Below are 25,959 nucleotides of genomic sequence, written 5' to 3' on the forward strand. Positions count from 1 at the left end.
GGTGGACATGATCCACAAGGATAGATGCATACTAGTGTTGATACATTATGCCTTCCAGAATGACAAGATCACCCAGGGAACACCACAGAAACATTACCCAAACACCGTAACACTCCCTCCTCTGATCTATGGAGCATAAAATATGGTTCATTTGGAAAGTTGGAAAGGTTACCTGTCTCCACTCAGTGGATGCTCAGCTGTGGTACTGGCATGTAAATTCCAGCCTTCGTCACTGATGAATAACAGTTGGCATGGCTGCATAAACCAGGTGCCTACTGCAGAAGCCTGTTTGCAGCCATGTTTGTTGAACAGTCACTGAGAACTGTTGGTAGCCCCTTGGTTCATCTGGGCAGTCAGCTAGTCAACAGTTGCACATCTATTCACTCGTACACATCCTGCAGCCATAGTTCCCACCTGTCATCTATTGCTGGTGATACATCACAGTTACCTCGCACTGGTTTTGGATAGTGCCAGTTTGCTATGCACGGTGTAGTTTAACACTTTGAAAACTCATCCATTTCAGAAATGCTTGCACTCCTGGTACTAAATCCACTGTCCATGACCTTTTTGGAAACCAAATAAATTGCTCTGTTCCCGCATTACAATAACAGTTGCACTGTTTTCCGCATTACAACAACTGCGCTGTTTTCCGCATCCTCCCTAACACACTTCATGTACTCCCCACTGCTAATACTGTAACCCATTAATGTGACTGGACCACATATTAGTAATGTGTTTCAAGCAACTAAATAGATTTATTATTTTATTCATGGCAGTCATTTTCAACAACTGTAGTATTATTTTTGCAGGATGAATTTTAGGCATCAGTTGTAAAGTAAATATTATTATGCTTTACCAGTTTCAGCAAATTAATTTGTCATCTTCAGAAGACAGGGGCAGAAGTATTTTGGAAACGGGTAAGTTTTCAAAGTGTTATGCTGTGGTGGTTAACGTACACCACGCATGGCAAAATAGCATGATCCAAAACCAGCATCAATGCAACTATGCGGCACTATGGTCTGTAGATGACAGGGGTGAACTATGGCTGAATAGATGGGCAACTGCTGAACAACTTACCACCCAGATGGACCATGGGGCTATCATCAGTGTCACCTCACTACGTTTCTGTAATATACTTCTTATACTTCTTATAAATGTATAACCAAAGTCTAAAGATTTGTAATATCCCTTATTTTGTAGGCTTCTGAAGATGAAAAATTCATTTGTTGAAGCTGGTGAAGCATAATAAAATTTGTTTGCAATTGATGCTTGAAATGTATCCCGAAAAAACTAGAAAGGTCTTTATAGTTAGACAAGCCTTTAAAGCACCTGACAAATTTAGTAAATAATGTGATGAAAATAGTTATTGTTGTGACTCGCTGATCTTTCAAAGTGCCACCGAGCAGTTACACGTGTCGCTACATGCAGCGCTGTCTGCTAGCCATGCAGCAGCAGCGCCACCTAAGCAGCCAGCCAGCCAGCGGCTGCTAGACCCGGACTCAGTTATGATTTGACTGTTAAAGTGTACACACGTCTTACTCTGTTTACTTGATCTGTGACTTTCATGTATTGCATCTTCCTTGAAATGTATTTGTTCAACTTGAAGTTATAACAATGGGCGATGAGGATGGGATTTTTCTTTTCCATCGTTGACCCACATGTTTTCATGGCTACTTCTGAGCAACTATTGCAAGGTCTCATAGAACAGCAAACGCTTCTCACAAATGTGATTCGTGATTTAGTTGTGGCATCAAATGCGGGGCATCTCTTGTCATTGTCTCTACCTCCTTTTCCTCCTTACGATGAGATGGCAGAAGACTGGTCTGATTATGAAACACATCTTCAACAGCACTTCTTGGCATTTCATGTCGCGGATGAACAAACATGTAAGTCTCTGTTCCTTTCATGGATTTCACCTCAAATGTATCAGTTGTTGTCGCAATTGGCTCCTTTGAAAGATCCTTGCATCTTTGTCTTTTGCTGAAATGTGTTCACTTCTGTCCTATTTTCAAAAGCAAACGCATGTGGTAGCCTGCTGTGTTGCCTTTTATCATTGTAAAAAACAACCAAATCAATCCTATTGCGCTTGGGCTGCTGAACTTCACGGCCTCAGTAGAAGGTGTCAATTTCTTACTGAAGTTCACAAAGAATCCTATGCTGATTCCATGGTATGGGATGCTATTATCCGATTGGCACCCGACAAAGAAGTTAGGCATCATGCCCTTCAGTTGGCAAATCCAACTCTAGATGAAGTCCTATCCATCGCTCAGTCTTTTGAAATTTCTCGCGCCGCTGGAGTGCAAATAGAGGCACGGGGCAACGTCGGGGAAATACAACCTCTGTGCGATGTTGATGAAGCGTGTGGCGTGTCCCCGCCGGCCGACGTGGCCGCAGTATGCTCCCAAATGCAGCCTTGGCCTAACCGTAAACAAACCTCTAAGAAACTGCAGCAAAACCCATGGCAACTTCCTTCATGTCCGCAGTGTTTACGAAACATTCACGAGAAGATTGTCCACAACGTTGGGCTGTGTGTCACAAATGCAAAAAAAAGGGTTATGTGTCATCCGTTTGCAAATCCGACCACATACACGATGTTCATGTACATGACACTGATTCTGATTCTGTTTTGTCTGTCAATTGTACTTCTTCCCTTTCAGGGAAGTTATTCCTCACTGTCCAAATACTTGGTCGAGATGTTCACATGCAGGTGGATACTGGTTCTGCTGCCACTATCATAAATTCTCAGACGTATCTTCAGTTGGTTTCTCCACTCCTGTCACCTGTCACTAGGCAATTACGGACTTACAATAAACAGAAGATTTCTCTCTTGGGACAATTTGATGCTGAGATATCTCACAAATCTGTCGTTTACACTGTTTCCATATTTGTGGTCGACCATAGTAATGCGGAGAATCTTTTTGGTTTCGATGCCTTTAGCGTTTTTGGTTTCTCCATAGATGACTCTGTCAATATTGTCTCTGATGCTATTCCTTATGCTCAATTGGATTCCTTGTTGATGACATTTTCATCTCTTTTTTCTCCTGGGTTAGGCCGTGCAAACGACTTTGAAGCTCATATCACGCTCAAACCCACTGCTCGCCCTAAGTTTTTTTGGGCTCGGCCCATTCCTGTGGCCCTTCGTGATCAGGTCAAATCAGAGCTGGATCGTCTCACTGCTCCAGGGGTCTTGCTTCCTGTCACTTTCAGTGAGTGGTCCTCTCCTTTTGTCGTTGCTAAGCCAAATGGCGATATTCGTCTCTGTGGCGATTTCAAAGCCACTGTAAATGCTCAATGCCTTATTGACACTTACCCTATGCCTCGACCTGAAGAATTGTTCACTAAACTTGCTGGAGGCCAGTATTTTTCTAAACTTGACCTGTCAGAAGCTTATCATCAACTTCCTCTCGACACTGCTTCCCGGCAGTTTCTGGTCCTTAACATGCCTTTCAGCGTCTATCAATACCAGCGATTGCTATTCGGGGTTGCCAGCACCCCTGCTCTCTTTCAATGATTCTTGGAACAATTATTGGTCACCGTCCCTGGGTGTATAAATTACCAGGACGACATTGTTGTCACTGGCTCCACCACTGACAAACATCTTCAAAATCTCCGCACACTTTTTCATGTCTTACAGACTGCCGGTCTTAAGTGTAATCTTCAGAAATCAAAATTTTTTCAGGCATCTATCACGTACTTGGGGTTTTAACTCTCTCAGGATGGTATTCGTCCACTTCAGCAAACTGTCACTGCGATCGATGCCCTTCCTCACCCTACATCTGTTAAGGAACTGCAGGCCTTCTTGAGGAAAATAGCATACTATCACAAGTTTTTACCGTCTGCTGCTTCGGTGGCTCAGCCGTTGCATAAACACATGCCTTTTCACTGGTCCGCATCATGCGATGTGGCTTTCCAGAAATTGAAGACTATGCTGAAACACGCCTCATGCCTGGCTACTTATCGACCAGGCCAACATCTTGTTCTTGCCACAGATGGCCCTTAATACGGGGTTGGTGCAGCCCTTGCGCACCATTTTTCTGACGGTTCTGAACAATCCATTGCTTATGCCTCCAAAACGCTACAAAAGTATTCTCAAATTGAAAAAGAAGCTTTGGCCATTATTTATGCTCTTCATAAGTTTGGTGTTTTTCTCTATGGATCGAAATTTCATCTTGTTATGGATCACAAACCCTTTGTTTCCTTGTTTCATCCATCAATGTCACTTCCCGACAAGGCTGCACACCGCTTCCAGCGTTGGGCTCTTTACTTGTCTCGTTTCAATTATGAGATTCATTTCCCGCCGACGGCTCAACATGCGAATGCTGATGCACTGTCTCACCTTCCCATGGGTCCTGATCTGGCATTCGATAGGGACAAACTTTTGTGTTTCCACCTGGATGTTGCCGAGCAGCAGGTTGCGGACGGGTTCCCCATCACCGGGGACCAGCTGGCGGCAGCTACGGGTTGTGACCCTACCCTCTCCCAGGTTTTACACTGTATTCAGAGGGGTTGGCCAGATCATCTTTCTGCTAAGACTTCTGATATGTTGTGGAACTACTATGCATTGTGTTACTGCCTCACGGCAAGGGACGATGTTATCCTCCTTCCCACCAAAAATGCTTCGGCGCGTGTTGTCGTACCTGCGTCTTTGCATGCTTCAGTCTTGCGCCTCCTTCACCAAGGCCACTGGGGTGTCTCTCGCACAAAATCTCTGGCGCGCCGTCATGTGTACTGGCCCAACATCGACTCTGAAATCACACACATGGTCGCTGCCTGCGGCCCTTGTGCGTCACAGACTGCCACCCCAAAGTCATCTTTGTCACCGTGGCCTTTGCCTGAGAAGCCCTAGGAGCATATTCATGCTGACTTTGCGGGACCTTTTTAGGTACTTATTGGCTTCTCGTTATTGATGCCTACTCTAACTTTCCTTTCATTGTCTGTTGCACGTCGCCTACCACCGCGGCAACCACTAATGCTTTAGCTCGCATTTTCCCTTTGGAAGGTCTTCCCTCTACTCTTGTTACTGATAATGGTCCACAATTTGCCTCTTCCGATTTTGCAAATTTTCGTGCCTGTCACAGCGTCATGCGTGTCACGGCCCCTCCGTTCCATCCACAGTCAAACAGTGAGGCTGAACGACTGGTCCGCACATTTAAGGCTCAGATGAGGAAACTCGTGACTTCTTCTGCTGCTGTTGATGCGCTTCTCCAACTTCTGGCTTCTTACCGTTTCACCCCCATGGGCGACCACAACCCAGCTGAGCTCTTACATGGCTGACAGCCCCGCACTCTACTTCATCTTGGCCTTCCACCTCACGGCCGCGGGTGGCTTCACTTGTCCGGTTCACCGCCAACAACCTTGTATGGGTACAGGGATATGGCAGGCGGCCAAAATGGAGTCCTGGCCGCATCTTATGACACCGTGCCCAACGCCTATATGAAATCCAGATGGACACGCATGTTGCAGTGTGTCATTTGGAACAGCTTCGGCCTCATGTGCCGGCAACGCTTGTTCCAGATGCTGCTACACCATCTTCGGCTCTACATGACGCTCAGGATACTGGAATCTCTCATTACTCATAACGAAGTCCTCTCACCATCATATCAGTGCAAGCACAAGAACTGATGCCACCAGGAGACGTGCCCATGCAGGAACCAAATGACAATCATCTGTCAGAGCAACTCTACTCACCTCCTTCTCCTACGGACGCAGACACATCGCCCATGCCTTCTGTTATAACAACCGGACTTGCTGCAATGGGCAGATTGGTGCACGGGGCCCCAGCAGATTCGACCCCCACGTCTCCTGTCTTTGACTCGTTATCATCGGGGACACTCCCATCTGTACGGGAAGCCTCCTCCTCGAGACTTTACGGCCAGTCAGACAACACCTATGGACGTTAGCAATCTACAGGCCACCTCCATCAAGACCTGTGCTACAACTTCAAAGGGGGGAAAAGTGCTGTGACTCGCCGATCTTTCAAAGTGCTGCCGCACTGTTATGTGTGTCCTCTACATGCGGCGCTGTCTGCCAGCCATGCAGCAGCAGCACCACCTAAGTGGTCAGCCAGCCAGTGGCCGCTAGACTCGGACTCAGTTATGATTTGACTGTTAAAGTGTACACATGTCTTACTCTGTTTATTTGATCTGTGACTTTCATGTATTGCATCTTCCTTGAAATATATTTGTTCAACTTGAAGTTATAACAGTTGGAACATATGACAACAGGAATACTATATTTACCTGATTATAAGTCAAGTTATTCTGCCAAATTCATCATTCAAAAAATATGGAATAGTCTTATATTCACAGATTAAACTGTTGCTGCTGGGCCTACTTTTTTACAGTGTTTAATAGATTAATATAGGGGTCATCTTACATTTATAGATGAAGCTTTGGCTATTGAGGTTTCATACAAATTTATTTTGAAAAATTACAAACGAAAGGGCCTAGCAAACAATATGCAGAAATGGGCTCAAGATTTCCTGATAAGCCAAAGCCCTCAATATAATATCAATATTGCTTGAACAATCACATGACATTTGACTCATGGTAATATAGTGACTATAGTGACTGACCTAGTACTATAAACACTGTCATTCAATCTGAATCCTACCTGTTACATTAAAGTACTGTCCTTACTTCAACAAAAGTTTGGCTTGTGTACTACTTTTCCTTCCTTGAATTACTGTGTAATGTGGTGGACAAGGAAGTTACACAATGAAGTTATCAATGCCAGGTATGATACATTTTCCAGCACACAGATTGCTTATAGAATACATATTTTGTTAATAATTGTTAGCATTTCCATACTTAATTTCTCTTGAATATAAGTTTATAATTATTTTTACCCTTAAGAAGGTTTGTTGGTGACTTTCAATTTATCTTAATTTTACAGAAAATTCGAGAAAAACTGATTTGATGTTAGTTTCTGAAATTGCTTTACCAAATTTTTAATTTTTGAGTCTACTGCTAAGTAGTGTTGATTCCTAGACCACGTTTTAGAGTAAATGTTGGCAGTAAAATTTATTTTGCAACTTAAAAAGTAAGTTAATGTTTCCTGGAATCAATTGTTAAGGTAACACATGTGGTAAAATTTCATGTAGAAAGACACATTTAACAGGTATTTCCATTTTTTATAGGGTGTATTTCTGTACCTGGACCAATTTTTAGGTATAAGTTTAATTTTACTCATGTTATAACAATATTATTTAAGGTCTGGATTGTTGAACTGAATTTATAATGTGGTAGTGGCAGAGCCCAGCAGGACAGTTCTGTTTTCTTGAGCCTTCAGTTCGGTCTAGTTTGTCAAGAATTTTTGTCTGTCAATGAGATTTAATAATAGAATGAAGGTGAAACTGGAGCAAAGCATACATAATTTCATTAATTACAATACTCAGCTGATGTTCCTTCATGCGGGATGAATCCAGTAGGAGTGTAATACATTGAGCAAGACGTTCAACAGTCACCACCACAACAATGGAGAAAATCTAACTTCAAAATCTAAGTTCAACTCGAATGTTTCCATTAATTGTAATATGCTTTGAAAGTGAGTTATCAGCAAAAATACAAAATTTGTTATTTTTGGTCAATATATTTCATTGTTTTGTTGGAAAAAGCCACAACTTCTATCTTGTGCAACTTCCAACCAATCTTTCATTTCAGTAATAGTGGAAGATATTATGCAAGCATACTACTTGTGTGTGTGTGTGTGTGTGTGTGTGTGTGTGTGTGTGTGTGTGTGTGTGTGTTAAAGAGAGAGAGAGAGAGAGAGAGAGAGAGAGAGAAACACTACGAAAGTGCATTTGATGACAACTATGTATAAGTCCTTTACTATTATTTTTGTTATGAGCAATGGATGTATTTTTCATACACACCAAGATAATCATTACTTTTCCCATAATCTTTGTCCCATACTGTGATCTCAAGTTCTTGTTTTGGAAGATCTGTCATCTTTGTATCAAAAGCAAATTCTTCATTGAAAACAGGATTCAGATTCTTCCATTTAATTGAAGTTTTGTGTTTACGATGGTATGGATCAGGTTTCAGCCTCCTGCAGAGATAAGAAAAACTGTATAAATCAAGTAATTCCATAAAAATTAAGATTCCATTCAGAAAATAGTTAAATTCACAGAGAGATAGTGGCTAGTACTTACCTTCACAGAGGCACAACATGCAGATGGCTGATATATATGTGTGAAAGAATATCACAGAAATTCTAGGTTCTTCAGGAAAGAAAAAGAAATTGGTTTGGAGGGACACTGGACAAGGGGTCACTCAGAATCCTTGCTAAGAGGGATCTACATTGAGTGAGATCCCTCATAACATAGGTTTTGAGTGACCTATCTGCCCCACATTCAGTCTCCCCAAGCCAATTCCTCTCTGCTCCCTGAAAAAGGAATACCGTATTTATCCGATTATAAGACAAGGTTTTTTTCCCAAATTTGTCTTTAAAAAAATATTGGGTCATCTTGTATTCACAGATTAAACTGTTGCTGCCAAGGTCAACATGTTTACAGTGTTTAATAGATTAATGCAGGGGGTCATCTTACATATTTATAGATGAAGCTTTGGCTGTTGAGGTTTCATACAAATTTATTTTGAAAATTTCCGAAGGAAGGGGGCTAGCAAACAATACTTTCATATGAATGGGTTCAAGATTTCCCAATATGCCAAAGTGCTTGATATAATATCAATTTTGCTTAAACAATCACATGACATTTGACTCAAGGTGCTATGTAGCACAGTGGATATGTGAGAAACTATGAATTAGACACTATGATAGTTAATGCTATGCTTAAAAAATTGTCAATGTTGAGAAACAGGAGGAAATAGCATTAAATTCTATCAACTCAATAAACTTTTGTCGTATTTGAACAGATTTGCAGTAAAAGTTGTCCTACCATACATGTATGGATACTGTATACATACTCATACATTTATGTTGCTTTTTAATAAAGGTAACTTTCAAAGGCAAAAATCTTGTTCTTTAAAAACCATTACATCATTCTTTACCAAAGCTAATACTTTATTTGGTTATGAGGTGTATTAGTTGCTGTTGTTACATATGACCTGCTACCTAGAAGATATTGTCATCTGTGTTCCACTGTTGCTCAAACACAGAAAAGCCTTGGAAGGGGAACAGAGACACCAGCTTGGCTGAGTGTGAGGAGGGGAATTGTGAGCAGGCAACAAATTTCACCCTGCTGCCAACCATGGGAATCTATACTGCATATTTTGGCTTTTTATGAATGTCTACCATTTTTAAACTGCAGTTTACTTAATCAGATTCTAATCAGAATTGAATTGACTTTACAATGGGACAAATACTCAACAATGGCATAGATTTCTGCAGGAAATGCTAAAAGTCTAGAGTGGGACCAGTGGCATGTATATTTGTTTCATGCATTTGTGCTGCAGTGTTGTCTACACTCACCATGAGGTATGACAGGGACAACAGGGAGTGTCAGCTGGTGGTTCTACACAGGCAATGAAAAAGCAATGACCAAACAATATTTTTTGTAGCAAAAGACAGAGTAACATCACAGTCTAATGCATTACAGTCACAGCAATCTCTGGTCTGAAAATTATAACCGTTCGACAGCTGGAGCCACACTAGTGCTCCAAGTGATCAGAAAGCAGACATTCTCATGTGCTGTAAGGATAAAGTTTGTTTTTAATTATTTCCTACTTAATTAACAAAATAATAGCTATATTTTTAATTTCCACACATTAGTAAATTACCAAGAGACAAATTGTTGTGAAATACATGTAAAACAGTTGAATAACACTGATTTAGTGACATAAGGAACAACTTATCAATGAAAAAATACTTTCGAATATTTATATATTTAATGAAAGCAGCAGAATATAGACACACATTTCATGTATAAGAAGTATATATTTCTACTGTTTCTGTTGTTATTATCATAGACACTTTCTTCGACAATTAAAAAATCTTATGGAGTCTAATGATTCACCCAGTCTTACACTTAACTTGTCTTTCTAATACAGGAATACTTTTGTAAATGTAATTGCTTTTGCTTCAAAAGTGAAGATTCTTGCTGTTTGTGGCTCAGATTTAGCAACAATTGTGATTTTGCTCCCTTCTGTGCTAAGAAACAGATTTATTGATTTTGATGATTTATTATCATGTCTATGTGATTTTCCCTTAAGCTACAGTTGTGGTGGTTTATTTGGTACATTAAATAATGTAGGTATTACAACCCAAGTAGGTTTCTTCCATTTCACATTCACTGATTTGGCTGGAAATATAGCAAACAAAACTGCACTTTTTTCACATAGACGTAAGTCATATAGTGTTTACTAGCATTTTTTTTTAGTTAAGGAAAACAACATTACTTAATAAATATCTGCATGTTATAAGAGAATGGTAAATTATGGTACAATAATGTACCATTTTGTAGGAAGTTAAATAATGACAAATGTGGTGTCATTTTTTATTTATTGTCAATTTTTATGGTACTACATACACTCCACATCGTGAAAACTACGTTAAAAATCAATATAAATGTTAGTATTCACATCCATCATATATTGTATTCAGAAGCATGGCTTTCTGGCTGCTTGGGGCACTCCTGTTGCTGCAGGTAACAAAAATGAGTCAGAATGTTGTGACTGTTGTGTTAGACTGTGGTAACAATCTCATGTCAGTACATAAGCAAAATCTGCAACACGTCAATGGAAAAAACAAGTCCCGACATATTCAGAAGATAACCAAATATTTGTGACAATGGAGATTAAATTTTCATAGCTGTCTTGTTAAGAAGAAGATGAAGATTAAAAACAGTGGTACACAGATGACAGACTAAACAAGAGTGACAAAGAAGATAAAAGTTAATATATGCAATTTCTTTTTCTTTATTTTATTTCTCCTTGCATTATCAAAATGTAAACTGTTACATCCACAAGTGACCGGTGAGTGGTGCACAGCAGAGAATGTAGACGTGAAGCCACCAGGTAAGGGAGCTGCTGCAGGTATCGCTGACTGTGAATGGGCAGGACAGATGAACAAGATGAACAGTAGTACAAGTGTCCTGGTCAGTCATAGTGTCTGTTAGACACTATGACTGACCAGGACACAACATGAGGCAAGTAACCAAGAACTGAGACGATAAATGTAACAAGACAGCAACAATGCAGGAACACTCCAAACAGTGACAGTTGGTATCTCAACACACAGAACTGGAACGAAGCATGACTGAGACGCAAACAGGAACTACAGTGAGTGCCAGACTGCTGGGGTAGGGGCGGATAGCCATCTAAATACCTGATCATGGGAAACGCAATTGGCTACGAACTTCACATCGTATAGAGAGTGGCACACTCACACGGCGAGGCTTGTGGTGCAGGCAAGTGCTAGAGCACAACTTTTGCACCTTCCAACACTAAATCCCCCCCAACCTGTGCATAGGGGCAGAAATGCCCTGGATGGTGCCGTGGTGGGCAGAGGGCAGAAGGGGGGAATGGAGGAAGACCCTGTGGCAGTGGGTTGGGAGGGCCATCTGTGGAATCCATCAAAACGTCACCAAGGGCAGCGCATCTCATGGCGCCTCCAATCTTTGTGGATGCGGAAAGAAGTGCCACTGTCCCAGAGGGGAGCCAGTGGCTGTTGGCAGTGGGGCCACCTCGAAGGCTTTGTGCACACCAGGAGGTGGGGGGGGGGGGGGGGGATGTGAGGTGCCACAAAGGGGTATAAGGCTGTAGTTGGTTATGGTGGTAGCACTTGAGCCCCTTCTGTATCTGTACTGATGCCACACACGCCACCTGTCACCCATGGATCATGACTACTGTGACGGGAGTCCAAACAGCCTTGCACCAAAACAAGCGGGTGCACATGGCCATGCCCGGGATGTGTCGCGGGACTCTGAATGCAATGGTGTCAGCAGATGGAGCAGGGTCCGTGGTTGACACCCGTGGAGGAGTTCAGCTGGACGATGACCATCACTTGTGTGGTGCGATAAGTGATCAGGAATAAGGTGAGGCCCGACGTGGTGGCAGAGGATTCGACCACTTTTGTCAGCTGTTGTTTGAATGTGCTGACCATTTCTTCTACTGTGCCAATGGAGGATGGATGGAATGGAGGGGTGTGGATGTGTTTGATGCTGTTGGCCTCACAGAATGTGTGGAAGGAGACTGCTGTGAATTGGGGCCATTATCAGAGACCAAAGTACAAGGCAGGCCTTTGATGGCGAGAACTTGAGCCGAGGCCGTGAGTGTGGCCTCAGTTGCGGTGGATGCCATGTGCATCACATACAGGTATCTTGAGTAGGCATCCACAATGAGAAACCACATCAATCCCAAGAATGGGCCCACAAAATCGAGAGGGATGTGTTCCCAGGGCTGGCGAGGTGTAGGCCAGGGAGCAAATGATTGTGGTGGGCTCACCTGCTGATGTGCACACAGCCTGTGCACCCACGGTTCAAGCATTCGATGTCACCATTGATATCAGGTCAATACATATGGTGAGCCAACACCTTTGTATGGGACATCTCCCAGTGTCCATGGTGTAGCAAGTGGAGGACCCAATGGCACAAATCAGGTGGGATGATTGCCCGATGGGTGTCAGCCTCCACGGACAGCAGAAGGTCACATGCCACAACTGAGAGCCTGTAGAAGACATGCCACAAGGGGCTGAATTTAGTTTTCAACTGGCGAGCCAGATAGGTGGGTCAACCTTGGCTGATATAGCAGAGAACCTGCCACAGAATGAGGTCCCGGGATGTGGCAGAGGTAATGTGTGCAGCTGTGGTGGGAAATCCATCCAGTGTATCTTGTATCAATGCAAAAGCAGAGGACTTCCTGCTGGTCAAACTCGGGATCAGGGCCCAAGGGGAGACGTGACAAGGCATCGGCATTTGATCATTGAGAGGTGGGCTTATATCAGATAATGTATGTGCAATTGCATAAGAACAGTACCCAGCGCTGGAGATGTTGAGCAGTTCACTCAGGGAGATGAGTGTGTGGGCCTAAGGGGGTAACTAAAGGCTTGTGATCAGTGAGGAGAGTGAACTTTGTCCCATATAGGTAAATGTGAACCTTTTGAATGCTAAGCACAGTAGCCAGAGCCTCTTTCTCAATCTGAGAATATTTCCTCTGTCCAGGGGACAGTGTCTTGGATGCATATGAAATGGGCTGTTCTGAGCCATCCATATCCCTGTGAGCCAGAACTGCCCCAAAACCATATGCTGAAGCATTGGCTGCCAAGCGACAGTCTGAAGAGACAGGGGTCTGGCAAGGGGCAGACTTGAGCATTGTTTTCAAGTGGAGAAAAGCTTGATCACAGGCAGGAGTCTGGTTGAATGGCACCCCTTTGTGATGCAAGTGATTGAGTGGCCATGCAAAGTCAGCAGCCTGGGGTAGAAACTTTAAGTAGTAGTTAACCTTATCCAAAAAGACCTGGAGGTCAGATAAATCCTTGGGGCAGGGAAGGGTGCTAATGGTTGTGACCTAGTGATCAGATGGACGAATGCCTTCTTTGCTGGGCCAGTGCCCCAGGTATTTGACTTACAGTTGAAAGAAACTACACTTTTCCAGCTGACAGCATAAGCCTGTGGCCTGCAGATCATGAAATAAGGTACCAAGGTTTTGCAAACGCTCATAGCATGTATGGCCAGTGACCGAGATGTCTTCAAGATAATTGACACAAGCCAGGATGGGCAATGTGAGCTGCCCGACTTACCTCTGGAAAATGGCTAGTGCTGAGGAAATACCAAATGGAAGGTGCATGTGTTTATATAATCCAAAACACATGTTGAAGACCACGATGTTCTGGGATTCCTTATCCAAAGGTAATTGGTGGTAAACCTTGTAACAAGTCCGATTTACGTATCCCACTCAATCAGGATCTGATAGCAATAGCAGCCCAAAATAATTATTAATTAATGTGACCGTGTACCTAATGGGGCTGGCAATCGGATTTGACTGCTACGGAGTTGTTACATTCCATTTTGTCCTTCTCAAATGCTGTAATAATGAAATGTCCGGTGACAAGAAAGAATGCCAACACAGCTTCACTAATCAAGAACCTATATTCGTCTCAAAAACACAAAGGAAGGAGACAGCCACTGCCTTCGTCATACATATTTAATAACGGCTAGTCCCAGCACAGGCTTCTTCATTATTCATTATTGTCACACGCTAAATACAATCACTGCAATCCAACACTGCAATCCAAATGATGCCGGCACGGTAGACGTGAAACCACAAATATCGGCACAGAAATATCACTGATCACTCTCGTAATTATACTTTTTCACTTTCCCATATTATTCTAACACAAAGGGGTTAAACCACGGCGATGCCACTCCCTTTGTCGGTAAAGCCTTGCATTACAGCAACAGGTCTCCACAGGGCTCGGAACTGACTCAAATCTACACTCGCTCTCGCAACACGACACTATCGATTGTTTGCCCTATCGACCTGTGCCGAGTGCAAACTTATAGTAAGGGCCTACGGACCCCTTACATCCCCGCCCTCGAAAACTTCTTTGGAGCCTCTGGCGTAAAAGAATCGGCAAGGGAATTGGACATTACTACATTACTACATCTGAACAAAACACACAGTGTAAATAAATAATGAAATTACAATTCACTAAATAATCCCTCGACTCCGGTAGTGGGCTGCCTCCACAATAACTTCTACAAAAGGTTATTACATCTCACAAACATGGTATTGTCCAAATTACAATTTTTTATCAAGCAGCAATACTCCTCTATAGTCCAATATTGAATGTAACACACAACATACAATCAAAAATTATTACTTGAACACATGACATATGAATTATTGTACTACAAATTAGTTGTTACAGGTTTTATACCCATTCTCAGGTAATCGTCGATATGAAATATGCAATTCTAATTCTAATACATCAGAAAACACAATGTAAATAAATATTTCCCTTTTTCAAATGTCCATTCAACAACTAAATGTCCTAAATATATCTTAGTCGGTTTATTCGAGTCCTTGTAGCTCTCACTCTTGACCGCACCTCACCTGGAGTGTCATTCAGTTTTCCAGTCCCTCCACCTCTTCCTCTATAATCAGACAAATGATTAAAATGATTCCTTGGGTCATTACTTCCCTCTCGGTTTTGATCATTAGCTTGCTTGTGTTCCTGTGATCGAACAGATTCCAACTGTTCCAGTATCTCCATCAAGGCCTCCCTATCTTTAATTAGGCTCCCGGATACAGTTCCTTGCATTCTCCGGCTCATTCTTCTCTTTATCGCTGATATCATTACGTCATCACTCAGGGGTTGTTCCAAGGTCTCGTTCAATTTCCACCAATGTTCGGCAAACTCTCTCAACGTTCCTCTCCATGTATTAAGTGACTTTCAGTGTAGTAGGTCCTCAGTTGCTGCACACTGATGACTTTTGGACCAGTATTTCTTCAAGAATTCTCCTTCAAACTGATAGTAATTAGTAGTCCCTTCCTTCTTCTTGACTCCCCAAGTGAAGGCCTCACCTTCCATTGCAACCCTCTGGTTATCCTCTTCTTGTTGCATGGCTATAGCATTTCTCAGATTGACAGGCAATTGGTTTTGCCTATCTCCTATTCCCTTAACCGCATCATTGCATTGTTTCTGCATCTGTGTCACCTTGGTGATTCCATGATTGCAATTTGTTTCCACTTCGGTGATCCCTTCTCCCAATTCGGCTTTAGTTTCTCCAATATTGTCTTCTATCTTTTTTGTTAACTTTCCTTCCATCTTCTCCACGTCTCCCTGGACTTGGTCTGTATTCTTCTGTAGCTTACTCTCTCTCTCGTCGATGTTCATCTTCAGTCGTTCTGGTAACTCCTGCATTTCCTTCTTCAGATTACTCTCCATCTTCATTAATGATTCTATAGTTTCTCGGAAACCTTCCTTTAATGATTCTCTGACTTCTCGTAAATTTTCCTGCATTGATTTGTGGAATATTCTTCCCTCTTCTCTAAGTTCTTGTAAACCTTTCTTAAATGATGTGTGGAATATTTCTTCTTCTTCTCTAAATTCTTGTAAATCTTTCCTTAATGATACGTTAGTCTCCTTTATCAAGTCTACCAACATCAACCACTTACCTGCATCCTCTGAAACTGACTTATTTCTCGTCGTTTGTCCCGGTGTCTCGGGATAATTAGTTGAATGTGCTAATGGGCTATCTAATGACACTCCATAACCACTGATTCCTGAATCATCTCTGTCTTCCTGTCCTATCCCTTTCCTTTCAACTACTGCCTCACAAACCTGCTTATCTTCAGTAGACATGTTTGGTTTATTTTTAATGCACAGGCAAGTAATACAGAATAACTTCTAGCAACCCAAAACACTCCTAATTACCATGAAGCTAATCAAACAGTAACTGCAGTATCTTCAGTTAATCCCAAAATTGATACAATATGCATGAGTACTGAACATAACAACTCTCAAAACCTAATAACTTCAAATATCAATTCTCACATACACAGTTTATGTAAAACGTTTTAAATAAGATAAATCACACCATTCATTAAATCTATAAATGTAAAATCCCCAAAAACAATAAGCATATCTGTATAATCACCATTTAGACTGCGCAACATGCATCAATAAGTATGCTATATTTCAGAGTATGTTTCGCAAACTTTTCGGAAATTACTGTAATTGGGCACTTTTCCTAACGCGAAACTCAGTTTACAAACGTTTATTTACCGTGAAGACTGCACACTACAATTTAATGTTATGTCAACCAGTCATCTTCACTCACCAACTGACGTTACCATGAGTCGCGATGTTTTGACGTTTGAAGTGGGCGTGGCGCTGTACTGCCGCCGGAGCCGCATGAAGTCGCGCTGAAGATCTGTGGCGACTCGTCGTAGTTCTCCGTCGGCCACTCCATGGCTCTGCAGGCGGGCGTAGTTTGTAGTTCGGCCGCTAGATGCTGGGTCGGCGCTCGGTGTCTCGAAGTCGCTTTGCTTGCTGTGGCAGGACATCGTAGTTCTCAGCCGGCCGCTCCGTGGCGCTGCAGGCGGGCATAGTTTGTAGTTCGGCCGCTAGATGCCGGGTCAGCACTCGGTGTCTTGAAGCCGCGCTGAAGACCGTCGGTGTAGTGCATCTGTGCTTGAACTACTCCTTGCACAGGTAGTTGGGATGACGTGTGAAATCACCTCGCGGATCGAAGCTCTTTGGCGCAGCTGCTACACAGGTCTGTGTGACGTCACTCAACAATTGCGTCGCCACATAAATTGTCGTCCGCATAACAGTTTATGGGTCCACATGAAGCTGTCTGATTTTCATTATTCAAAAAGCAATTCCAGTCACAATATTACTACTAAACACTTCTTTAAAAGCTTCCGTGACGAATTCTTAGTTCATTTTGCTGTTGTAATGTTCACACGTGTCTTTCTTTGGTGTTCACTTTTCACAGTTTTTCGCGCGGATTTACGCATTTGCACATTGTAACACAGTTTATCGACACTATTATTCTTATCAAATATGGTGAGAAGAAACAGTTTAGTCACAATCGTAAGATGCTATTACTTCGTATTGTTCAAAAATGCACTGATTCTTGTCGCGATTTTAAAGTTTATGCTCTGTCCCGATCCAACATTGAAAAATATTTTCTCATGTTAAGCAAGATACGATTCGTCCAAAAATTGCACTTGTCCTTTCACGGTAATCCAAGGGTGTAACAAGTCCGATTTACGTATCCCGCTCAATCAGGATCTGATAGCAATAGCAGCCCAAAATAATTATTAATTAATGTGACCGTGTACCTAATGGGGCTGGCAATCAGATTTGACTGCTACGGAGTTGTTACATTCCATTTTGTCCTTCTCAAATGCTGTAATAATGAAATGTCCGGTGACAAGAAGGAATGCCAACACAGCTTCACTAATCAAGGACCTATATTCGTCTCAAAAACACAAAGGAAGGAGACAGCCACTGCCTTCGTCATACATATTTAATAACGGCTAGTCCCAGCACAGGCTTCTTCATTATTCATTATCGTCACACGCTAAATTCAATCACTGCAATCCAACACTGCAATCCAAATTATGCCGGCACGGTAGATGTGAAACCACAAATATCGGCACAGAAATATCACTGATCACTCTCGTAATTATACTTTTTCACTTGCCCGTATTATTCTGACACAAAGGGGTTAAACTGCGGTGATGGCCACTCCCTTTGTTGGTAAAGCCTTGCATTACAGCAACAGGCCTCCACACGGCTCGGCCCGCAACCTGGGAACTGACTCAAATCTACACTCGCTCTCGCAACACGACACTATCGATTGTTTGCCCTATCGACCTGTGCCGAGTGCAAACTTATAGTAAGGGCCTATGGACCCCTTACAGCCTCCACCAGGTCAATCTTAGAGAAGCACTCATCATGTGCAAGTTTGGTGAGAAGTTCTTCCTGCTGGGAAATGGGATAAGTTTCAACAAGGGACTGTTCATTGGTTGTAACTCCGAAATCTCTACACAGATGAAGGGAGCCATTGGGTTTCCTTATCACCACTAATGGGGTCGCCCAAGCACTCACCTTTATGGGCTCAATGACGCCAGCAGCTTGCAGTTGATTGAGCTCTTGCTTGACTACTAGACATTAGGCCACCAGAATGGGTCAAGCCTGGAAGAACCATGGCTGAGCATCTGGCCAGAGAGCAATGTATGCTTGGAAGTTCAAAGCACATCCTAAGTCAGACTGAAACAGAGAGGCATAGGCCAAGCACAGATCGTCAAGTTCCTGGAATGGGACGGCAGTGGAAATAACCTTAACTTCATCAGAAATTGAAAAGCCAAACAGCATGAAAACTTTGAGTCGAAAAATGTTTGAAGCTAGGGGTCGTGAGACAGGAAACATGTTTATAGGTGGCCGGGAATGGGAACTGTTCACGGAGGGTGATAGAAGCATCCCCATACGTGACCAATCACCAAGAGGTGGAAGACGTCTCCAGGGAACCCAGGTGTGTATACATCACCAAATTGAGCAAGGAGATGGTGGCCCCCGTATTGACCTGGAAACGAATGTCTACGTTAAAAATGTGGAGTGAGAGGAAGAACTGCCTCCATGTCAATGGCGCATTCAGTGGGATGACAGATTTCAGTGTGTGCATGGTATCCTGATGCCCCATGGGTGAGGGTTGGGAGCGGGTAGCGTGGCTGTGACAGACAGATTGGAGAAGGCCATCTTCCTGACAGAGTGTGCATGTCTTCCAATTCCAATGATGGGGACAGATTGTGTGAGAGTGGGTGGAAATTCACTGTGGGCAAGATGGAAGCAACCCACGTGACCTCTGACAAGGGGTGACCAGCAGCTCTGAAACCATAGAGATGTTGGACAAGGAGGAGTCTCAACAACAATGCTCTCTAAAGGGCTGTACCACACCAAAAGCATGAGGGAGGCACCCAAGGGGATGACTCTACTGCTGCCATCTGTGGCCTTGCCGTAAGATGCTCATTAGCTGCTTGTGCGATTGCAAGGGAGTGGGCTATGCTTAGAATGTCTTCCAGCAAGGGGTTATCGAGTTTCAATGCAGCCGTGTTGACCTCTGGATCGAGTCCAGGTGAATGACAAATTTGCAAATCAAGGAGTCCACATATGATGCCTTGCAATGCTGAAAGGTGCAAGTGAAGTCACATTTACAGCTGAGACCCTGCAAGTCCTTGACCCAAGAACGGTTTGAATGGCTGAGCTGTTTATGGTACTGGTCGAACTCGAGGTGAGACTCCATGACATGGTAGCACTGGGAATAGTAGTTAGTCAGCAGCACACATACCTCATTAAAGGAGAGAGCCATGGGGTTGAACAACGATGCCAACTTGTGGAGCTGAAAGAATGTGTCTGGTGATGCCCAAGACAAGAATAACGACCGCTGTAGGGAGCAATCTGTGACCTGAAATATTGTGAAATGTTTTAGATGATGCAAGTATGTTTCCCAGTCTTCCTTAGTGTCGTCAAAGGGTAGAAATGACGGCAGACCTGGGGAAGCATCAGAAACCAGGACACCTGGGAACTGGTGTAGGAGGGCATCCCATGCCATGACTTTGTCTGTCAGCAACTGCAAGGATTGCTGTAAGACATCTAATTGGTGCAGATGCTGCTGCTTGAGCTGCTGCTAATGTTCCAGGAGAGAGACTAACTAGCCTCCATCATACCAAACCTTTTACCTCATCACCAATGTTATAGCTGTGAGTGACTGGTGAGCAGTGCACAGCAGAGAATGGAAATGTGAAGCCACCAGGTGGGTGAGCCACTGGAGATATCACTGACTACATACAGACAGGGCAGATGAACAAGTAGGGGATGACAGACACTATGACCAACCAGGACACAACATGAGGTAAGCAAGCAAGAACTGAGGTGATAAACACGGCGAGACAACAACAATGCAGGAACACCCCAAACAACAACAGTAAGTATCTCAACACACGGAACTGGAACACAGTACAGCCGAGATGCAAATGTGAGCTACAGTGAGTACCAGACTGCCAGGGTAGCACTGTGTGGCTGCCTAAACAAATGACCACACGAAATGCGATTGGCTGCGGATTTCATGTGGTATGGAGAGTGGTGCATTTGCATGGTGAGGCTTGTGGTGCATGCTTGCAGGAGCACACAGAATCCCTATTGGGTATCCAAGTCCATAACCTCTGGTGTGCATTCAACTTCTGCACCTTCCAACACCAGGTAAACAATCAACCAATGGCATAAGCTGGAAATAGGAGAAATATTTACTTTCTAAGCAGATACCTTAAGTCAAGAAATGTTTGCAGTTCTGATTAGTCAGAATATGTTAAAAAATAAACTTTTATCCATAAGCCTCTTAAGAAAGGGGGTGGGTCATTCTATATTCAAGGTCATTGTATACTCAGGTAAATACAGTATATGGTTTGATAGTTGAGAATTTCATTATATACTCTATGGTAGCAAGAATAAGTTAGTTATAAATTAATGAGTGTATCTTGGCTGTTTAATGCTCCTTCAATATTCTATCAAACACAACATGTTTCAAGTGGCACACCCATCTTCAAGGACATTTACCAGGGTAGGAGGGCATATGTAACATGACAATCAGAGCCAGCTCCTGTCCAGTCAATTATTAATAAAATACCTCTCATGATATGTACAAGGTAGTCATCCACATCTGTGTGTCAGTTGGGGGTGACCATCTGATGTATATAATGATTGGCATTTTATTAATAACTGAGAGTACAGGAACCTGCTCCCACCATTGTGTTGCATACATCTGCGTGCTGTGGCATCTGTGCTCGGAAATGAGCATGACACCTGAAATGTGTCATGCTTGATGGAAAAGTAATACATTAAAAAGAGTAAATATTTCATATACACTCCTGGAAATGGAAAAAAGAACACATTGACACCGGTGTGTCAGACCCACCATACTTGCTCCGGACACTGTGAGAGGGCTGTACAAGCAATGATCACACGCACGGCACAGCGGACACACCAGGAACCGCGGTGTTGGCCGTCGAATGGCGCTAGCTGCGCAGCATTTTTGCACCGCCGCCGTCAGTGTCAGCCAGTTTGCCGTGGCATACGGAGCTCCATCGCAGTCTTTAACACTGGTAGCATGCCACGACAGCGTGGACGTGAACCGTATGTGCAGTTGACGGACTTTGAGCGAGGGCGTATAGTGGGCATGCGGGAGGCCGGGTGGACGTACCTCCGAATTGCTCAACACGTGGGGCGTGAGGTCTCCACAGTACATCGATGCTGTCGCCAGTGGTCGGCGGAAGGTGCACGTGCCCGTCGACCTGGGACCGGACCGCAGCGACGCACGGATGCACGCCAAGACCGTAGGATCCTACGCAGTGCCGTAGGGGACCGCACCGCCACTTCCCAGCAAATTAGGGACACTGTTGCTCCTGGGGTATCGGCGAGGACCATTCGCAACCGTCCCCATGAAGCTGGGCTACGGTCCCGCACACCGTTAGGCCGTCTTCTGCTCACGCCCCAACATCGTGCAGCCCGCCTCCAGTGGTGTCGCGACAGGCGTTAATGGAGGGACGAATGGAGACGTGTCGTCTTCAGCGATGAGAGTCGCTTCTGCCTTGGTGCCAATGATGGTCGTATGCGTGTTTGGCGCCGTGCAGGTGAGCGCCACAATCAGGACTGCATACGACCGAGGCACACAGGGCCAACACCCGGCATCATGGTGTGGGGAGCGATCTCCTACACTGGCCGTACACCACTGGTGATCGTCGAGGGGACACTGAATAGTGCACGGTACATCCAAACCGTCATCGAACCCATCGTTCTACCATTCCTAGACCGGCAAGGGAACTTGCTGTTCCAACAGGACAATGCACGTCCGCATGTATCCCGTGCCACCCAACGTGCTCTAGAAGGTGTTAGTCAACTACCCTGGCCAGCAAGATCTCCGGATCTGTCCCCCATTGAGTATGTTTGGGACTGGATGAAGCGTCGTCTCACGCGGTCTGCACGTCCAGCACGAACGCTGGTCCAACTGAGGCGCCAGGTGGAAATGGCATGGCAAGCCGTTCCACAGGACTACATCCAGCATCTCTACGATCGTCTCCATGGGAAAATAGCAGCCTGCATTGCTGCGAAAGGTGGATATACACTGTACTAGTGCCGACATTGTGCATGCTCTGTTGCCTGTGTCTATGTGCCTGTGGTTCTGTCAGTGTGATCATGTGATGTATCTGACCCCAGGAATGTGTCAATAAAGTTTCCCCTTCCTGGGACAATGAATTCACGGTGTTCTTATTTCAATTTCCAGGAGTGTATTTTCAACATAGCTGTGACACCACAAAATGGAATGCTTATAGAATAATTTGTTTTAACAATGTGTAACAAATCAATTTTGTAATTTAACATTTGTAATGTAGGTAGATAAACTCCATTTAACGGGCTCCACCTTTTTTAGTGAAGGATAAAAATAGTTCCATTATTTTTTCAAATGAGCAAATGCACTACTGCATAGTTTTATATTTATGTTACTTCTTACAATCTTTTCACTCATTGTTATGTTAGTTTCCAGTTAATGATTTTAACTGCTTCAGAAAAGAGAGCATGACAAGTGTTGCTGTGGTGAAAATGTGGAAATAGTGAAACTGTTAGCAAACTTTATTTTATCGGGCTAAACTGCTTCAGTGTGAAATTCATAGAGTGTGTTGGACCATATGTTGATTGTTTATATGAAAAATAAAAGATCACTGTCAAAAGTATCAGTGCAAAATTGCAGACTGATGTAAACTCTCTGCAAATCTTTTTTAGTCTTGTGGCTTGCCTTTAGAAATAAGGTATTCATTGTTCTTTAATGATTATGCTAGGTAACGATATACTCAGTGAAAAATAAATATGCTTAAAAAATGCAAAGCTAACCCTTTCAAAAAAAAATCTATCATGTACAATTATATAAAACTTTCATTATTTTTGTATTCCACATCTCTACTCTTCTGTTGTAGTACCACGCCAACATGCTTACATCTAGGCAAGGCCAATAACAGCAACAGCTTCAGCAGTTTTTCCCATACGCTGCCAGCAGCAACCACACTATTTTCGCCATGCCTCATCACATAGGTCAATCATGCACAACAATGAGATCATCCTATTTGTGGCGCCAATGAGCGAGTCAACTGTTATCGTCTGCAGCATCAGCCAATAGCATGGATTTACTGTAGCTTTGTAATATAAGGCTCAGTGAGTCAAAAGCCTGTTCATCTGGAGTTCAGTAAAGTTCATCATCAGTGAATCCAAGAGTTGAAAATTTCTTAACACTCAACATTTTATGAGCAGCAGCCAGGAGTTATCTTCAGCAGTATCCAGCTTGAGAGTATCAGCTACCCAGTCCAGAGCTTATGCTAGCAACAGTCAGAATACAGCCATCAGTCTAGACTCTGCCGTCCGCAGTAAACACCTGAATATAGGAAGTGCCACTGCCTTAGCAGCTATGTGGTAACTGGCTTTGTCTCTGCATGAGTGTTTACTTATGGAAGTGATTGCTCATTTATGGAACTTAGTTCTCAGACTGGTCTGATTCATGTGTGTGTAATACAAATGGGATGTACATTTGTGTTAATATTGCAATAAACAAATGTTAACGTACCTTTACTAAGTATTTCTATGTAATAGTGTTGCAGAACTTGTACAACAGTGACACAGTCATACTGGTTAATGAACTTCCAAAACACTTAATCAACCATATACTTGGAAATGCAAAGTGCACTTACAGGTAGCCACTGAAGAGGACACACATCAATGGAAATTGAGTGGATCACCACCAAAGTATTTCTTGTGGAGGGTACAGTGTATTTTTTATATTTTTCTGACACAAGTGTTGACTTCAAGATAGTCAATGGTCTTAGTGGATCTTGAGATTGATCTGCTTATAAACTCAGGAAAATACATATTTTTAGTTGGAAGAGTTTTGTTGGACAATTCTCTTCCTGGAACATTCTTGTTAACAGTTTTCACGCTAGTATTTTCTTGTTGATACATTATTGTTGGACATTTCCTTGTTGAAATTATTTTTGTGGAAACATTCTTGTTGGACTTTTTCTAGCTGGAACTTTCGGTAGTGCCTAATCTTATTGAGCTATGAAGTTGGATGAGAACAGTAACCTGTCAGTAATAAATTCCAGATGGTGAAGCAAACCAGTAAAACTTCATACAAAGGACTGAAGAATGGAAATGGTAGAAAGATGACATCAAGCAGATGTCACTGGGATTCTACCTAATTGATCCAGCAAAAGAACAGTGTGCCAGCTACATAGACAGGCTAGAGGAACGGTTTATAGCACAGAGGACTTCAGATGATGCAACCAAATATGCTCCCTTATTTCAAGGGCTGGTTCACAGGCTTACACTTTTGGTGTAGAAATTCTTTCTGGATGAGGACCCTGTGAATTATTGTATATGCAAGTAAATGACAAATTAGTTGAATATTTTGAGAATAAGGTGGCGGCACATCCTAACTTTATAGGTCATATAAGAAACCAGAGTAATCACTTAAGAAATCAGTTGCCACTTTGCAAGGTCTCAGTTGGGATTGTAAATTCTAGTGTGAAACCCAAGACTGTAATGTTTTTTATGCTGATAGAATGGTGAAGGATATGCTTATCATTCATACTTCAGATTCAGGACTGCATAATTATGTTATTCACTTAAATACTCCAACATTGTCAAATAGTTCATCAGTTATTCAAGCCACTTAACAGATTAAGCAATTGGAGCAGGCTCTTGAATGCAGAGGAATCAAGGTTTTCAGAGTTTCATGGGTTTGACACACCAGTTGCTCACAATGGTCAGCAGGAAGGTACAACCCACCATAGGTCTAAGAATAGTTCCACCCGTCAAAATGGGAACCAAACATAACTCATTGGATATTAACCTTTTAAAATTAAATCATGTGCTCATTGCTGTGTGACTCATAATAGACAGTCATGTGTTTATGAAAACATGAAGTGCTTGACTGTCAGAAACAAGGTCATAGGACAGAGGTTTTTCTATAGAAACAATGCTGCACTGTCAAGTACTTCACTTGTACCAGTGATGACATATGTATGGTGAAGTAGTTTGAATTTGATGTTCACAATTTTGAAAATAAAGTTTACAGTATTCTTTCTCAAATCAATAAAGCAATATTAGTAGATGTTGAGTTAAACGGCCACAACATCCAATTTAAGCTTGACACTGGTTTGTCGAAACTATTACAAACAGGATCTTATATCATTTATTAGTGCTCCACAATGATCCAGTTTTCACTGCAAGCTAATGAGTCGTAGTGATAAGACAATTCATATCAAAGGACATTGTGTTATGAATGTCAGGTATAAGAACATACAGTTGCAGGCTCCACTCCTGATGACACAGACACATACAGCAGCAAATCTAATGGGATTACATCATTGTCAACTTCTTGGCTTCATGGTGCAAGATACTGCAAAGCACATCTAAGTCACATATGGAAAGGTTTCATGTGTGAAA

At 42.9% G+C, this 25,959-nt stretch overlaps 1 protein-coding gene across 1 annotated transcript in view; it reads right to left on the reverse strand.

The window, feature by feature from the left end:
• LOC126419040 (rabphilin-3A) overlaps nucleotides 1-25,959 on the reverse strand; it is a 1,076,902-nt gene that overhangs the window by 16,545 nt on the left and 1,034,398 nt on the right. The window contains exon 19 of the mRNA XM_050086103.1: nucleotides 7,874-8,049. Within this exon, the coding sequence (XP_049942060.1) occupies nucleotides 7,874-8,049 (176 nt within the window). The remainder of the gene's footprint in view (nucleotides 1-7,873; nucleotides 8,050-25,959) is intronic.

Source organism: Schistocerca serialis, chromosome 9 (genome assembly GCF_023864345.2).
Source record: "Schistocerca serialis cubense isolate TAMUIC-IGC-003099 chromosome 9, iqSchSeri2.2, whole genome shotgun sequence".
Classification (NCBI taxonomy): Eukaryota; Metazoa; Arthropoda; class Insecta; order Orthoptera; family Acrididae; genus Schistocerca; species Schistocerca serialis.